This window comes from Solea solea, chromosome 17 (assembly GCF_958295425.1).
Source record: "Solea solea chromosome 17, fSolSol10.1, whole genome shotgun sequence".
Lineage (NCBI taxonomy): Eukaryota > Metazoa > Chordata > Actinopteri > Pleuronectiformes > Soleidae > Solea > Solea solea.
The window spans coordinates 10,899,368-10,913,386 of NC_081150.1; the positions used below are offsets into that span (position 1 = coordinate 10,899,368).

Below are 14,019 nucleotides of genomic sequence, written 5' to 3' on the forward strand. Positions count from 1 at the left end.
ATTATTATTTATTATTAAAGCAATTACAGTCTCATACAAACATTTCGATGATAGAAACTTTATTCAGTTGTTTTTGTTGTTGTTGTTACCAATAAACCCTGTATCTTTAAACACGTGTACGGTTAGTGTATTTTTACCTTTGTCCCAGAAAGACTCAGCCAATCGGAACTCACTCGTGTGGATATTTACTTTCACTTTCAATATGTGCTGAATAAACAGATGCTGAACCTCGCTCCAATTTCACATTGAGAGGAAAACTGTCGACACACGGCCCTTTAACGCCACAGGCCCTCCCTCCCTCCTCCCTCCCTCCCTTCCGCGGAGTTTCCAACTTTTCATCTGCCTTTGAGATGAGCAGTGAAACTTCCCGAATTGCCGTAAGTGCCCCATCGTCTGTTGCGTAAAGGCAGACGCCTCAGACCGCTCCGTGCGCTCGCAGCAGCAGCAGCAGCAGCACCACGACCATGTCGCTTATTTCCTTCGGTAGTCGCGTCTTTCGGTCTTATTATTTACATGTTTTGGGTCGAAGGGGGTGCAGCACAGCGGCGTTCATGCCGGAGTCTGCGGGCTTCGACGGAGTGTCGAGCCGCTCCGCCCTGCACGAGTTCTCCGTGTCCAACAGCGAGACTTTCTGGGCCGCGTTAGCGCGCCACAGACTGAGCTGGATGAGTCCGTTCCACACGGTCCACGACTGCGACCTGAGCCGGGGAAGGATCCGCTGGTTCGAGGGGGGGAAGCTGAACGTCTCCGGTAAGTTTCACGTCACATTTTTATTTGGACACGTTTACAGCGAGTGGCTGGAATGTTGTGAACGCTCCGCTCATCATATCTGCGTCACCATTTTGGATCAAATTTCAACAAACCCCCACCTCTCTCCCCCTCTGTGTCCCGCTCCCTTTCTCTTTGTGTGTTTTTCTTTCCTCGTGGAAACGAACAGTAAACTGCCTGGACCGTCACGTGCAAACATGTCCCGAGAAGGTGGCACTGATCTGGGAGAAAGATGAGCCAGGGTCAGAGGTTAAAGTCACCTACAGGTTAGCTCTTCTGTGTGTTTGTGTGTCTTTGTGAGGACCAAGATAAACTCACTCATGAGCAGGTGCTCACAAATTTAAAGGGCTTTCTCAGGGTGTTAGGGTTAGACTTAAGTTTAGATTAATGGTTTATATTTTAGCGTTAAGGTTAGATTTAGGTTTAGATTAATGGTTTATATTTTAGCGTTAAGCTTAGACTTAGGTTTAGATTAATGGTTTAGGCTTAGGCGTGTAGTTGTGATGGTGAAGGTTCTGATAAGAGGATAGTGAATGTATGATGTCAAGGGTGTTCTCCGTAAAATAGCTGTAAGAAACAAGTCATGTACCTGAGTGAAGATCAGCGACTAGATTAGATTACATTAGATTAGACTAGATTAGAGTTGACTCTAGAGGGTCAGAGGTAGAAGAGGCACAAGTACACAATAGGACTAGAATGGGCAATAAAATAAAATAAAGAGCAAAGATGAGCTAAATAACATAGATGTTATATAACACTATATATTACAGAATGAAGCATAAAAAGTGTCGTACCACAGAAATAATGCATATAATATATAATATGTTTATTTGACAGGGAAAAACACGTATAAATCTATAGTAACACTGTAATCCATCTTCAAACTGCCCAAAATTCAGCTTTTAAAAAGAAAGAAAATACAATATTCCATCACTTGTACCCGTCTTACACTTCATTTTAAAATCTTGTTTAAAAACATTACACAGTCAAACACATTACGGTACATTACTGACCTCTTTTCCCCTGTCACTTTAAATCTGCTTTAATGCTGTTATTTATTTATTATCATTCGTACATTTTGAATGTATGACACCTGGAATCCTTCTAACTTATTTAAACCTGCAGTTGTTTTTAATTTGTGCACCTATTTTCGATTTTATACCCATGTAAAGTTGCATAAAAAATACAAACTTCACTAACAGCAGTGGGGATGAAAGCCTGTGGACGAGCTCCAAACCGACACTCTGATTCTCTCTCTCTCTCTACAGGCAGCTGCTGGACATGACATGTCGCCTGGGCAATTTGTTGCGGCGGCGCGGCGTGAAGAAGGGCGACTGTGTCACCATCTACATGCCTCCTTGCCCTCTGGCCGTGGCGTCCATGTTGGCCTGTGCCCGCATTGGTGCGGCCCACAACGTGGTGTTTGCTGGGTTCAGTGCGGAGTCACTTTCAGAGCGAATCAGAGACGGTGAGACTGCAGGGCAACGTGAACGCATGAGTCTCAAACTCAAATGACCTGAGGGGCCACATGAGCTTCAGGTCTGGTCAGTAGGGGGCGGTCAAGTGCAGAAAAGTCCAACTGTGTGGGGGAAAAAACACCTGTTCAGTCAGGGTGGACAAGATTATCTTAACATGATATCACAGTATTACATCATGAAGCAACATCTGTGACGATATTTTACATAATTTCAAAACAAAGGTTTTTGTTTTGATATAAAACGACTTATGATTCACAATAAAGAACTTATTTGTGATGCAAAATAAATCTATAAATATCAAAAACAAACATTTAAGTGGCGAGCCAGATGAAATGGATCATAGTGGCACATCTGAGACCACTGCTTTACACCGTACATATTAAAGAAGCATTAACCAGTATATTTGCAAAGGATCAAATTATTACATGTTTATTAAAGTAGCCACTTGTAGTGAAGAACCCATAGAGAATAATTATGTTAAACAATCATCTTCCTGATGCGTTAATGATCTCAGTTACTAGTTTCCAGTCTGTTTTGGGAGCACTTTGTAAATTGCGTTCCCATTTGGATAAAAACTGATAAAATGAGTGCACAGCAGTGTGACGGACAGCTGGCATCGTCCAGATTCTTATGGGCGATGTCATGATTGGTTGCTACTTAAAAGTAAACAGAGTTGAGTCTCGCATAGATCTCCGTATGAACCCACTGACTTTAATGTACATCGCATTTCCAGCGCAGTCCAGCATCGTCATCACAGTGAATCAGGGCGTCAGAGGCGGTAAGCTCACACAGCTGAAGAAGACGGTGGACACAGCGGTCCAGAGCTGCCCCAACGTACGGCACGTATTTGTCAGCATGAGGACAGAGAATCCGGTCGCCATGACGGAAAGAGACGTCGACATGGAGGAGGTGAGGGATTAGAAAACCATTCATACCGTTACATAAATGTTGTCACTGTGATACTGCACACATCACACACCGTCAAAAACAAGATAGAAAGTTATTTATTCTGCAGTTGCTGAAAATGTTCTCTATAAAAAAAAAGTCCCATCGTATGTTGCAGGAGATGCTGAAGGAGGACGCGGTGTGCGAGCCAGCTGCCATGGACAGTGAGGACGTTCTGTTCATGCTTTACACGTCAGGCAGCACGGGGAAGCCCAAAGGACTGGTGCACACACAGGCCGGATATCTGCTGTACGCTGCTGTCACACACAGGGTGAGTCAGACACAAGTGTGCATGTGGAGTTTAATGTGTCAGGGAGGAGCCAACGTGTGGGAGGGGCTCGGCAACTGTAGAGGAAACACCTGTCAGTTCACTGGAGATTACACACTCCACTCACACGCTGGGACCATTTCTGAGAAGTCACACTCCAGACAATAAACAGAAGGCCCACCTAATAAAAAGAAATATGCCACTTAAGGTACAAGAATACATTTGCTGCATTCTCTCATCGTTAGAAAGCCTTTTCCAAAACTGAAAACAGAAGATTGTGTCGTCCCGTGCACCAAAGTCCATAGAGAAAATCACCAAGTGTGCATGACAGCATGCAGACGCGTTGATCCTCTGCATTCAGCCGTCAGTAAAGTTCAAATGTGTTATTGTCTGACTTCAGTGTTTCAAATCCTTTATTTGGATAAACCACAGTGACACAGACTCAACATGACAGAAGTGTCAAGAACACTGCAACACACGCACGCACGGGCATTCAATGGCATTGTTAGTCAATGTTACATTATGCTATCTTTAGGTGTTTTTAAACCAAGCTCCAGTGTCCTTGCGAGCTAAAAAAAATGCTTATCTTTACCGTGCAGTTTGGTGCGGGAGAGTGAACAGTTTACAAACTTCAGTTCCCACTCAGTGAAGTCCACTGCTGAGATAAACCGGCAAACATATTCTGAAGCTTTCAGAGACGTGAGCTGGTGTAGAATTTATGCAGTGAGTCTTTTGTAGAGTGGCTAAAATCAGAACCATGCCTTTAAGGATAAACTGTCTCGCTTTTAAAAACTCAACTTTATTCCACAAGCAATCTCTGATCTTCCGTGTGTTTTTTTTTGAATGTGATCATCATCTCATCACTTCCACTTTCTGTCGCCAGTACGTCTTCGGCTATAGCGACGGGGACGTGTTCGGCTGTGTGGCAGATATCGGCTGGATCACAGGACACAGTTACGCTGTGTACGGGCCGCTGGCCAACGGCGGGACTACTGTTCTGTTTGAGAGCACTCCCGTTTACCCTGACCCAGGTACATGAATGAATGAGTGAATGCATGAATGAACGTGTCACACAGTTTGGTACATAAATAATCAAATAAGCACTTTGATGGTGCTGTATTGTCTCCACACCAGTGCATTGGTCACCAGTGCAAGGTTTATAATAAGCCGGGGTTAATTCTACATACAAGTTATAATGGTATCATGGTTTTTAATGTAAATCAAGTGTGAGAGTAAACACCTTCTAAGTCTCTGCGTCCACTGCTCTGCACTCCTGTGTCTCCGTCTATGAAAAGCTGTTTATAGTTGAACTTTAACTCAGCCTCACCCTCCAACACTAAAACCACAGGTTTATGTGTAAACACAAGTCCGTCATCAGACCTTGGAATGACGAAGGTCAACCTGCTTTCAGCAACACCGCAGAGGGTCGAGCGCCTCATGTTTTTATGATCGTTCTTCAGGTCGGACTGTTGGATTTTGGTCCTCTAACATAATCTGTGTTTGTTCACAGGACGATACTGGGAGACGGTTCAGAGGCTGAAGATTAACCAGTTTTATGGGGCTCCCACAGCGATACGACTGCTGCTCAAGTACGGAGACCAGTGGGTGCAGAAATACGACCGCTCCAGCCTCAAAACTCTGGGCACTGGTATGCCAGGCAGAAACAGCGGGACCACAAATGAGCCACTGAACACCACGCACCATGTTTCTCTTTGTTTTCATAAATACAAACCCTTCAGACGCACTGTGTCACACTGACTATACTAACTGCATATAGCACAGTATGTTCTCTCCTGGAAGAACACACACACGCGCATGCACAGACACACACGCTACAAGTATGGCTGGTATGTCAACCTGACAGAAGTGTCAACACACACACGCACACACACTGGCATCCAATGGCATTATTAGCTAATGTTATATTATGGAATATTTAGGTGTTGTAACCAAACACGACACTGGGGGGTGTTTTTTTTACTACCAATCATGTTGTGACGATTTATGACACTATAAGAAATTCTGACTTTTTCTGTTGCTCTATTATGACATACCACATTATAGCGTTGTTGATTCATACTCTTATGTTGTTGGGTAATTTTATACTGCACTCCTTTTCCTCTGCAACATAAGGCTTTAACACAATCCTTTCATGACCGTTGCCAACAGTGGAAATGAATTTGCCCAATAAAGAAAGTCATTTAATGAAGTAGACAAAAACAATGTAGGACTAAAGCTGTTGCTGTCCTTTTGCAGTGGGTGAGCCCATCAACACTGAAGCGTGGCAGTGGTACTACAGCGTGGTCGGAGGCGAACGGTGTCCTGTCGTTGACACCTGGTGGCAAACAGGTAACTGTGGACACGCTGTTGTTTTACTCTAGAAGCTGCAGGAGACATTTTTTTCTCCCTATGTCCATATATTGTGTGATGATTATGTGAGAATTGTGGAGCTAAAATGTCATTGTCGCCAGTTGTACAGTATAGTCTGGATCAAGAACTCTGTATTAAGGCCCTGAACTCAGATTTGTCAGGTTTACAAAGTGGAATTTGATGGAAAAATCCGTCTAGAATTGACACTACATTTAAGAATATATTTGTTTCATTCAACCATTCATTTAAAACAATATTCAGCCCCATGGTTAATGAATAATTATCACATGTGCTCTTTTAAATGCACAGTATGTCATTTCTGCTGCTACGGGGCTCTTCATCAACACAATAACAAAAGACCTCGCTCGATGACGCTGGGAAGCAGCGTGGAATCATGGGAATTGTTGTCTTATCTGGTTCTCCATGGTGTTTTCATGCAGCCTGTAGAGGTGATAATGAGAACATTAAGTTTGGTTGTTTGGATTAAAGGTGTAGTTCCTGTTAAACTGTTGAGGGACACGTTGGATTAGCACTCGACTTGTTTGCACGGCGCCGCCCTTTCATCGAAGCAGTCGGGCAAACAGAGCAGTGTGTGAATGTTTACTCTTGTATCGTATTCTCTTGTTTGCACTTCACCCTTGACCTCTAAAGTACACTGTGACCTATACTGTTATCTATATACCATGTAGAATGTGCAGATCGGTTCACTTCGCCAACATCTGTGTCGCTCACTTCTTCAGCCGCACTTCACCCGCTGCTTCATGCACCTCGAGGCGCCTCGGTTCTCAACTTTCTCTCAGTCAGCCACGTCTGCAGGTTGTGTAATAACAGCCCGACAGTTAAAGCAATCGCAGAGTTACGTAACACCATGAACACGTCCTCACAAAAGAGACAACTTTCATATACCATCTGGACTATTTTAGGGTTTAACTCCCGAATTTAGGAGCAGCTTTCAACATTAACTGAAGTCGCCTCAAAACCACCGCTATTCCTGCTACCACAGCGGCTGATAATGGGACAACAGCATGTTTGAAAGCAGTGTGATTCTGTGGAAGAACACAGGACATGACTGAGTCCTTATACTGACAGATTAGCACTGACCAAATGGCACAAAACTGCATTAATTACCATAAAACGATATAATTAATTGACACGTTTTAAACATCATGAGAATGAGAATTACACACACACACACACACACACACACACACACACACACACACACACACACACAGATATGACCCAAATGGCCCGGCGTCAGTTAAAAGGATTATGTTGTTATTTGTATTTAAGTGGACCAGTTTGTGGCAGTGTTCATGAATGTCATTTGGTTAATCTGGGAGCGAGTAGCCTGTTGAGAGGGGAAATTAGATTTGGATTTTAAAGCTGCAGTAGGCGTGATCCCAGGGAAAGAAAGAAAGAAAGAAAGAGTAAGATTCATATCCAGTGTTTATATATATACACACATATACACACAACATGGTCCTTAAAGGAGCCACAGCACTCTTACAGCAGGGGAGTTGTGTCACATGACCTTCCGTCACATATAGGATGAACCGAGTGACACCGTTAATGACAGGTGTCCAGTCAACTGTCAAACAGCCAATACCTGGATTTTTCCACCCGTTAGTCCAAACTAAAGAACGGAACTAAAGAAAGTCTACAAGTTTGTGGAAGTATTGATAATTCAAAATAAATGGGCCTTTTGCACCTTTAATGGTGAGAATATGGCGACTCCTGTTGGCTGTGTGCGTTTGTTTTGTAACTGTAACCTGTCTGAAGTAAACAAAAAAACAAAAAAGCAAACACCGCCAGGTCTGTGGAGACTGGCTTACAGTTGAACTGAACATGGACGACAGTTGCTGGTGCTATTGTGGATCATCTGCTGTGTCCTACTTTGTAACGAGTCCCCTCTGGTGTTTCCAGCAGATTTACCTTCCCTGAGGCAAAAAAACTAACTAACTAATTCAATTAACTAGTTATTTAATTGACTATAATTAAAAAAATAAGTCTGTCATTTAATCTACACACTTGGTAATTTAAAGAAGAAAGTGTAGGCTGTTGACCCTGTTGGTATGAATGAATGAATGAATGAATGAATGAATGAATGGTTGAATGAATTATTTTACCTTATTTTTGTTTTCTTTGATATTTAGTAGTCATGTGTATGTATATAAAATCTATTCTCTCTCACTCACTCACAAATCTGTCTTTTAATCTGACAAATATTATGGTCTGTTGAGATTACACATGGCTGTAGAGGCCACAGACGACTGCTGAGTGCCCTCATTATCTTTTGTGTTATAAAACCCATATATATATATATATATATATAGAGAGAGATATTGTGTTGTTGTTTTCATAAATGATGTACACACAGCACTGTGTATATTTAATCTGGCTTATTTTTTTTTGTTTTGTCCTCTCGTGTTCTCAGAGACAGGTGGCATCTGCATCGCCCCGAGGCCCTCAGAACCAGACGCAGAGATTATTCCAGGGATGGCTATGAGACCTTTCTTTGGCATAAAGCCAGTGCTCATGGACACCAAGGTACAGCGCTTAAACCCTGCATATGTGTGTGATGGCTGCCCAGAGGAAAGGGTCAGATTAGGATTATAAACTAGTCACCAGCTGTGTCACTTTTGATAGCCACTATGCTCCCACTCACCAGTGCCAAACCCCCCTCCCATTTTTAAAAAAAAAATCTGTCCTGCTGCTTTGTGCTTAGTGCATGTCCTCTTTCCACTGAGACACAGATTCTCAGAGAGACAGTTGGACAGTGTGTCTGAGCTGACCTCTGACCTCTAGGGACGGGAATCGGTATAAGTAAAATGCTTCACTCTGCACAGACTGTGAAAATGTAAATAAAAATCAGCAAAAGCATTTTAGCTGAGTCAACAATATTTGTTACACAGCTGGAGGATTGTGTCTTTGAAGTGACTCAGCACAAATGTGTTGTTGACTGTAACCAGTTTCTCTGACTTGCAGTATTTAATCTGGTCAATAAACATTTCATTTTTTTTTTTATTTGATTTTTCCTCCAGGGCAAAGTTCTGACGTCCAACGACGCGAACGGAGCTCTGTGCATAGCTCAGCCTTGGCCTGGAATGGCCCGGACGATTCACAACGACCACGAGAGGTTCAAAGAGACCTACTGTCAGCAGTATCCTGGTACAGTGCAGATCCTCACGGTGGAGCTTCCCGTGTTTCTCTCCGTCCTCATTCTCTTCTCACGTCAGGTTATTTCTCCACGGGTGATGGAGCCCATCGATCTAAGGAGGGATATTACCAGATCACTGGACGCCTCGATGATGTCATCAACGTGAGCGGTCACAGGATTGGGACAGCGGAGATCGAGGATGTAGTGGTGAGTGTCTCAATATGTACAGTGCTTTACAAATGCATCGATAATTAGCAAAGTCATTTTGATGTTTCTGTAACGGTTAAAGCACCCAGTTTTTAGTCAAATGAAGAATAAACTTAAAATCATTATAATGCTGCTGTTTTAATTCAAATTAAGTCGGATTCAATTTGACCTTTTTATTTATTTGATTTTTTTGCAGATCTTTTACTCATAAAACTTGACACAGTAAAGAGTAGTGTATTTTCTTTGAAGGAAGTGACTTTTGGTCAATTTTATTCATTTTTTACAATCCTCACGTCCTCTGTTGTTGACTTGTATCTCAGGTCCACTGTCTGATGATGAAATAACACATTTATCCCAGGAATTTTTTTTTGGGTGAAGTGGCCCTTTAACACACCAGTATGTAGAAGCTCTTTAACCAAAAGGATATTTTTAATGTTAAACTAATTATTATCGTTAATCATGAATTTTCTAATTTACTCTTTTACTAAAAAACCCTAGAAAGAAAATATTCAATCACATCATTATTTCTTGATTATGATGTCAAATTATAGTAATTCAGAATTTGTTTTAGTGGTTATGCTAGATGAATTTCTGACTTCTCAGAGAAGCTCAGTGAGCCGGCTCAAATGTGGGTATAAAAAAGGTGAATTCAGTTTGTTATTTGCCAAATAAATAGTAACGTTTACAGTTTTAAACAAGCCTTCAGGTCACTGCTTTGTGTTTGAAACAAAGCGACTTCATCCAAGTTCTTAACATTTCCATCTGAAACTTTAAATCCTAACATGGACGATGGTGATTTGTTTGAACAGAATCAGTGTCCAGATGTGGCTGAATCTGCTGTCGTGGGATACTCGCACGACATCAAAGGAGAAGGTGAGCAGCACATTGTTATGCTTTCCAGAGGTGGATTTCTCTTTGTTAGAAGGATTACGCAAAAATTACAATATATAATAATAATAATAAAGAAATAATGCAGAGATCATTTACAAAAAAAAATTAGGCATTTATTGAGCGATAATCAGGGTTCCTACCTTTCCTACATATATATATGTATATATATATATACACATATATATATATATACATATACATATATATATATATATGTATATATGTAGGAATACAGACAGTACATAATATACATTATTATTTTGCTTTTTAAATCATATTAAATGTCACAGTCAAACATACAAATGAGGTCCAGGCATTCATTCAGACTCAAACGATTCAGTTCAGCCAGTATTTCAAGCATTTTATGCACTGAATCTAAAGATTTAACTCCGTACAAATATAACATTATTATACACGTTGGCCACAGGGGCTGGATGAGAATCTAACATGGCTTTCTTTGTCAGGTGTTTACGCGTTTGCGGTGCTAAAAAAGAGCGTAGAGGCCGAAGAGGGAGTCCTGTCCAAGCAACTCAAGGACCTGGTCTCTCAAAAGATCGCCAAGTACGCTAGTCCAGACTGCATCCAGGTATTTATTTCTATTGGTTGAACACTCCCACCCCCCACCGGGGCTCTTAACCTATATTTTTCTTGTTTTATTAAATTTTTTGGGTCTCTTATTACTCTTGAACTTAAATAATTGCCTTAAAATAGGAAGATGATGAGATTTTAGATTTATGTTGGTGGCATGTATTCAGATTGGGAATCATTTGATGTTTATACTGTGTATATATATATATATAGATATATATATAGATATATACAGACAGACACTTAATAGCAACTTCCAGTATTTTCTCTCTCTTTGTCACAGTTTGTCGAGCGTCTGCCTAAGACACGTTCCGGTAAGATAATGCGGCGGGTGCTGCGGAAGATTGTGGAGGGCGACACAAACGGCTTGGGAGACCTCAGCACAGTCGACGACCCCGCAGTCATTCAAGAGATCATCCAGAGTCACAACAAACACTTCCGCAAACAGTAACCGTAGCACTTTTCTCTCTCTCTCTCTAAAAAGTCTTAAAGAGTCCCGTGAAAAACTGTTCTGCGTTTCACTGTAAACAGATTGTGATTGTGTATCCGAAAAGGTTCGATTGATGTTTTCTTGTTTTACTGCACAAATGAAGTTTTTTCTACTACTCTTGACACAAACTATTGTCTTTTTTTTTTCTTTTTTTTTTAACACAAACTCAAATTACACAGCCAATAAAAGTGCAATAAACCACTGTGATTTTTACAACGCACTGGAGAGTGACTGAGTCATGAGTTTTCTGTCCTTCATTAACCTCACACTGATAGTTGCACACTGCTGTTATCTGCTAGATATATACTGCACTTATCTAAACCCTTCATTTATCTCTGGGTCTGTAATTGCATTCCACAGAATCTTCCACACCCGTTTATTTTCTTTCCCCAAACCAACAAGGGATAAAACAACGTTCCCTTTAAATACATTTATAAATACAAACAAACAATCTTTCAAAGAGCACTTGAGTGGCAGAAACTGAGAAATACAGGATTGTTTACGGTCTGGTTTTCATAGAAATGATCACATGGTTTCATCTTTGTGGTTAAGGCTGCTGCTGCTGCCTCCTTTTAACCGGGTTAACTCCCATCGGCCGCCTCCACACAGTTTCAACTGGACATCGTGGTACTGTAAGAAAACAAACAAAAAGTTGATTTGTTTTATTTTTTGCTTTAATCTCATAGTAAAACTGGAAAAATGACAAAAACAATCATTCCATATATGTCTTGAAGACACCTGGTCAGGGACGAACATCAATCTACCTTCTCCAGGCTGCTGCGGTGTCCCAGGCTGATCAAAGTCATACCAAGCTGCTTACAGGTCTTGTACAGTTGTGCCTCTGCTTCCTCTGTCAAAGCACTGGTGGCCTCATCCAACACTGCAGAGGAAAACAAACAAAAAAAAATACTATTTTAAGAAAGCATCAGCAGAGTGTTCTGTAAGATAGAAAGCAAACTGCTAAATGCTAAATGATTAGCTCCAAACTTGTGTGTCAGATTCAGTTTTAAACACACCTGCGTATTTGGGCTGCAGGTAGAAAAGTCGTGCAAAGCAGAGACGCTGCATTTCACCCGGAGACAGAACGTCATACCTGCGGAGAGAACATGGCGTTTACTCTGCACAGTAACGCGCTACAGTCACTCACCGTAATTACTTTTTTACCCTTCTTCTTATTCCTCTTACCAGTTCCAGTCCACATTTTCATCCAGCCCGCCTGTGCGCTTCAAGAGACTGGACTGGAAAAACAGACACATTTTAAATCAAATTATTACAAGATGACGAAGCGCCGCTGTAAAACAGATGCACATTGTTTGGTTAATGCAGTAAGGAGTGAAATAAAGTCACTCACCACTCCAGCTAATTCCAGGAATTGTATAATTCTGTCATCGTCTACTGACCCTGATAAAGCACATTTGCAGCATGAATGTCACTCAGATTAAGTTAACAGTTTCAGTCATTTTACAAAAGCAGCTCTGATTCAAAGTTGCAGGGAAAACTAAGACCAAATCCAGATTAGAAACATCAATCCCTCATACTGGTATTTATCACTATTGCATCACTAATTTGATTAAAAGCCACTGTGCTGCACAAGATCTCATGCTGGTTCCACCAGAATGAATACATTTGGCTTTAAATAAAAGTTTATTTGGATACCTGATACAGGGTAAATATCCTTCAGTGGGTAGATGACCTATTGGAAAAGACAGTTCAGGTGAGTAAACTGGTCGTTTGATAATTATATATCAGCATTTTTATTACAACATTTGCAATTCTTTTATAGAAAAACATGATGGAGAGAGCGACCTGTTCACGCAGTGTGCCATCGGTCAGGTACGGTTTCTGAGGCAGGAAGAGTGTTCCTCTCGGCCCGAAGCACGTCGTCATCTGGACAAAACCTGAAGAAGACACAGAGACACTGTCATAAATCTACTTGTCTACAGATATAATATATATATATATATATATATTCGTTATAATGTCTTTTTTTGCAGGAATCATAGCTCGATTTAAAATTCTCATCATTTCAGGTGAAGTATACAGCAGTTCTGCCGGCTCTTTTTCCCAGAGAAATTCTTGATCTAAATCTAGATTTGCTTATCTTTATCCTCTTTATCTAATCTTACACACATTCATTCGCTCACCACTGTGTGCCTCCCAGAGTCGGTTAAGGACCCTGAGCAGGGATGTTTTGCCCGTGCCTGTGTTCCCCACCACCAGCAGATGAGTTCCCTGACTGATTTTCAGACTGAGCTCTTCCACGAGCAGCTGATCAGAGTAAGGGGATTTATATGAAAGATGGTCCAGGATGAAGGCAGTGTCCACTGGGCCTGCGTGGATGTTGAAGTCACTGTGAAGAGAGACAAAATGAATGGAAATAATACACTTTTGGAGGCGACATTTATCCTTGTATTTTAATCTAATCTTGTGCACATTATCTTAACCCGTTACAAGGTTTATGACTCGGTCTTCTCCTGCATCTATGGTAATATCTCATGCAGGAAAAGGGTCCAGGATTGGGAAACACTGTTCTAAAATGTCCTATGTCTTAAAATAATGTTCCTTTCACTTAATTTGTTAGATATCTATATACTGTATCTATATATCTATATATATATACACACATATATATGTATATATACACCGATATATATTTTTTCGTTTTGTTATATTTTCCTGCTTTTATTTATGTCTGCAGCAGAGATCTGTGTCAAAGTACACATGCTAACCTGTCAAAGTCATAGCTTTCTCCCGACGCTGGGTCATAGTCACACTGCGTGCGTAGGATGTCATCCATCACCTCCCTCATCTCCCCGATCCTGACACACACACACACACACACACACACACACAG

At 41.2% G+C, this 14,019-nt stretch overlaps 2 protein-coding genes across 2 annotated transcripts in view; one reads left to right on the forward strand and one right to left on the reverse strand.

The window, feature by feature from the left end:
* The first annotated feature begins 237 nt into the window (after window positions 1-237).
* On the forward strand, window positions 238-11,390 carry acss1 (acyl-CoA synthetase short chain family member 1). The gene is made up of 14 exons (XM_058613323.1): window positions 238-750; window positions 938-1,034; window positions 2,037-2,236; window positions 2,980-3,155; window positions 3,310-3,462; window positions 4,343-4,490; window positions 4,970-5,107; window positions 5,716-5,808; window positions 8,267-8,379; window positions 8,874-9,000; window positions 9,069-9,196; window positions 10,006-10,069; window positions 10,552-10,673; window positions 10,959-11,390. Exons 1-14 carry the CDS (start codon window positions 465-467, stop codon window positions 11,124-11,126), a joined length of 2,013 nt encoding a protein of 670 aa, XP_058469306.1. The 5' UTR covers window positions 238-464; the 3' UTR covers window positions 11,127-11,390.
* Window positions 11,391-11,527: 137 nt separating this feature from the next.
* Window positions 11,528-14,019, reverse strand: part of abcd4 (ATP-binding cassette, sub-family D (ALD), member 4) — a 29,389-nt gene continuing 26,897 nt past the window's right edge. The window contains exons 11-19 of the mRNA XM_058613324.1: window positions 13,895-13,984; window positions 13,310-13,515; window positions 12,972-13,063; window positions 12,822-12,858; window positions 12,517-12,566; window positions 12,351-12,403; window positions 12,182-12,258; window positions 11,930-12,045; window positions 11,528-11,795 (exon numbers count right to left, since the gene is read on the reverse strand). Coding sequence (XP_058469307.1) covers window positions 11,691-11,795; window positions 11,930-12,045; window positions 12,182-12,258; window positions 12,351-12,403; window positions 12,517-12,566; window positions 12,822-12,858; window positions 12,972-13,063; window positions 13,310-13,515; window positions 13,895-13,984 — 826 coding nt within the window. The 3' untranslated portion in view covers window positions 11,528-11,690. The remainder of the gene's footprint in view (window positions 11,796-11,929; window positions 12,046-12,181; window positions 12,259-12,350; window positions 12,404-12,516; window positions 12,567-12,821; window positions 12,859-12,971; window positions 13,064-13,309; window positions 13,516-13,894; window positions 13,985-14,019) is intronic.

Excerpts from the sequence above, each read along its gene's own strand:
- acss1 (XM_058613323.1), top strand. The coding sequence starts at position 465 with ATGTCGCTTATTTCCTTCGGTAGTCGCGTCTTTCGGTCTTATTATTTA. Across the intron at positions 751-937 it reads GGGGAAGCTGAACGTCTCCG|TAAACTGCCTGGACCGTCAC; the intron begins GTAAGTTTCACG and ends GGAAACGAACAG. Across the intron at positions 2,237-2,979 it reads TTCAGAGCGAATCAGAGACG|CGCAGTCCAGCATCGTCATC; the intron begins GTGAGACTGCAG and ends TCGCATTTCCAG.